Here is a 2,860-nt window from a genome sequence, read left to right as displayed (position 1 = left end):
GTGGCCCTCGTGCATTGCACGCGCTGTCCAGCTGCACGGAGCCACATGCACGCGTGTTGCAGGTGGCCGGCGCGCTGCCCCCCGCTCAGGTGTCCCCCCCGCAGGTGTTCGCGGAGCCGCCGCCGCCGCTGCAGCCGCTGCAGCTCTACCCCGCGGCGCCGCTGGGGCTGCTGGCGCTGCCGCACGCGGCGCTCGCTCGCACGCAGTCGTCCCCCGCCAGCGCCGGCCTCAAGGCCCCCGCGCCCGAGGCGCCCCCCAAGCACCTCTTCACTACAGGTACCTCCCGCGGGCTGCCCCGTGTCCCCAAGGGTGGCCCCGTGCCAGGGGGCACCGGGTCCCGTGGGTGGCCCCAGGGTGCCCCGTGTCGTGGTGGCTCTGGGAGGGGCCGCGTGGGGAGGTGGCCCTGTCCTGTGGGGTGTCCTGTCCCTTGGGGGTGGTCCTGTGCCATAGGGCGCCCTTGTGTCCCAAGGGTGGCCCTGTCCCATGAGTGTCTYGGTCCCGTGGGATGCCCCATCCCATGAGGAGTCCGAGGTCCTGCCTGTCCCCCTGGGCTGTCCCACGGGGTGTCCCTGTCCCAGGAGATGCCACTGCCCTGCAGGGTCCCCCGTCTCTTGGGTGCCCCGGGGACCTCCTTGTCCCTTAGATATCCTTGTCCCATGGGACACCATGCCTCGTGGTGCATCCCTGTCGCACGGGCTACCCTGGGGCCCCATCCAAAGTGGCCCTGGAGGCGCCCGTGTCCCCCAGGACCCTCCCTGCCCAGAGTCCGCCACGTCCCTGGGGTGGGGGGACCCCGAGGCCCCGGCCCAGGCGCCCTCCGCCCGCGCAGGCCTCGTCTACGACACGTTCATGCTGAAGCACCAGTGCGCGTGCGGCAACACCACGGTGCACCCCGAGCACGCCGGCCGCATCCAGAGCATCTGGTCCCGGCTGCAGGAGACGGGGCTGCTGGGCCAGTGCGAGGTGAGGGCGGCGGCGCTCGCTGCATCGGGGCTCTGCGCGGTGTGTGGGGGGGGTCCCCTCACCCGGCCCCCCCGTCCCTCCGCCAGCGCATCCGGGGCCGCAAGGCGACGCTGGAGGAGATCCAGACGGTGCATTCGGAGCACCACGCGCTGCTCTACGGCACCAGCCCGCTCAACCGGCAGAAACTCGACAGCAAGAAGCTCCTGGGTAGGTGCCCGGACGCCAGGGTGCCCTTTCGGACCCCGCCTTGGGGACAGCGYGTGCCCCGTGTCACCGCGTGCTCTGCCCCAGCAGGTCCCATCAGCCAGAAGACGTACGCGGTGCTGCCGTGCGGGGGCATCGGGGTGAGTGTGCGGCGGTGGCCGCGCGGGGACGTCGACGATGCGCCCCGTCCCTCTGACGTCCCCCGCCACGCGCGGTCCCCGCGCAGGTGGACAGTGACACGGTGTGGAACGAGATGCACTCGTCGAGCGCCGTGCGCATGGCCGTGGGCTGCCTCGTGGAGCTGGCCTTCAAGGTGGCCGCCGGGGAGATCAAGGTGAGCGCGCGCGGCCTTCCCTGCAGCCCGCTGCTGCTCCTGCACGCTCCTGCACGCTCCTGCACGCTTGTGCGCGTGTGTGCACACTCGTGCGTGTGTGCACAGCACCTSTGCGTCCCTGCGGGCCCTCCTGCACGCTCACATGTGTCTGCACTGCTCTCCTGCACTCTTCCCTGTGTGCACGTGGTGGTCCTGCATGCTTGTACACGTGGGTGCACACTTGTGCATGTGTGCACAGCGCCTGTGCGTCCCTGCGGGCCCTCCTGCACGCTCACATGTGTCTGCACTGCTCTTGTACACTCTTCCCTGGGTGCACGTGGTGGTCCTGCATGCTTGTGCATGCTTGTGCAYGCTTGTGCACGCTYGTGCGTGTGTGCACAGCACCTSTGCRTCCCTGSGGGCCCTCCTGCATGCTCACATGTGTCTGCACTGCTCTTGTGCATGTTTCCATGGGTGCACGTGGTGGTCCTGCACGCTCATACAGGCTTGTGCATGCTTGTGCATGTGTGTGTGTGCTTGTGCACATGTGCACGGTGCTTGTGCATCCCTGGGGGCCCTCATACACTCTCACGTGTGTCCCCCCTGCTCTTGTGCATGTTTCCCTGGGTGCACGCAGTGGTCCTGCACRCTCGTGTGTGCACGCGGCTCTTGCACACGTGTTCCTGGGCGTGCACCGCGTGTGCGCTCCCGTGCGTGCGTCCCACGCGCGTCCCTCTGTCGTTGCAGAACGGCTTCGCTGTCATCAGGCCCCCGGGGCACCACGCCGAGGAGTCCACGGCCATGTGAGTGGCAGGGGCCCCGGCGTCCGGGGCCGGCGCTGGGCTGGCGGGGGACACCCGGCRCTGCCGGCTGCCTCTCATCACCCCCCCGCCACCTCCTCTCGCCAGGGGCTTCTGCTTCTTCAACTCGGTGGCCATCTCGGCCAAGCTGCTGCAGCAGAAGCTCAGCGTGGGCCGCATCCTCATCGTGGACTGGGTAGGGGGCCCGGGCGCGGGGACGGCGCTGGGGACACGGCGCGGGGACGCGGCGCTCAYGGCGCTCCTCGCCCCGCCAGGACATCCATCACGGCAACGGCACCCAGCAGGCCTTCTACAGCGACCCGCACGTGCTCTACATCTCCCTGCACCGCTACGACAACGGCAACTTCTTCCCGGGCAGCGGGGCGCCCGAGGAGGTGAGCGCCAGGGCGGGCAGCAGCCCCGGCCGGGCGGGCCCAGGCGTCCGGGCGCCCACGCGCGGCTCTGCCCCCCCAGGTCGGCAGCGGCTTGGGAGTGGGCTACAACATCAACATCGCCTGGACGGGCGGCGTGGACCCCCCCATCGGCGACGTCGAGTATCTCACCGCCTTCAGGTAGGCGC

At 70.2% G+C, this 2,860-nt stretch overlaps 1 protein-coding gene across 1 annotated transcript in view; it reads left to right on the top strand.

Moving 5' to 3' along the window:
• HDAC5 (histone deacetylase 5) overlaps window positions 1-2,860 on the top strand; it is an 18,647-nt gene that overhangs the window by 14,358 nt on the left and 1,429 nt on the right. The window contains exons 13-21 of the mRNA XM_026041413.1: window positions 207-276; window positions 830-963; window positions 1,050-1,170; window positions 1,258-1,307; window positions 1,394-1,501; window positions 2,228-2,283; window positions 2,389-2,476; window positions 2,556-2,675; window positions 2,755-2,852. Of these exons, the coding sequence (XP_025897198.1) occupies window positions 207-276; window positions 830-963; window positions 1,050-1,170; window positions 1,258-1,307; window positions 1,394-1,501; window positions 2,228-2,283; window positions 2,389-2,476; window positions 2,556-2,675; window positions 2,755-2,852 (845 nt within the window). The remainder of the gene's footprint in view (window positions 1-206; window positions 277-829; window positions 964-1,049; window positions 1,171-1,257; window positions 1,308-1,393; window positions 1,502-2,227; window positions 2,284-2,388; window positions 2,477-2,555; window positions 2,676-2,754; window positions 2,853-2,860) is intronic.

This window comes from Nothoprocta perdicaria, unplaced genomic scaffold (assembly GCF_003342845.1).
Source record: "Nothoprocta perdicaria isolate Ctin4 unplaced genomic scaffold, notPer1 scaffold_283, whole genome shotgun sequence".
NCBI classification, from domain to species: domain Eukaryota; kingdom Metazoa; phylum Chordata; class Aves; order Tinamiformes; family Tinamidae; genus Nothoprocta; species Nothoprocta perdicaria.
Note: the sequence above shows the minus strand (reverse complement) of the source record. Positions and strands in the feature narration are given on the sequence as shown.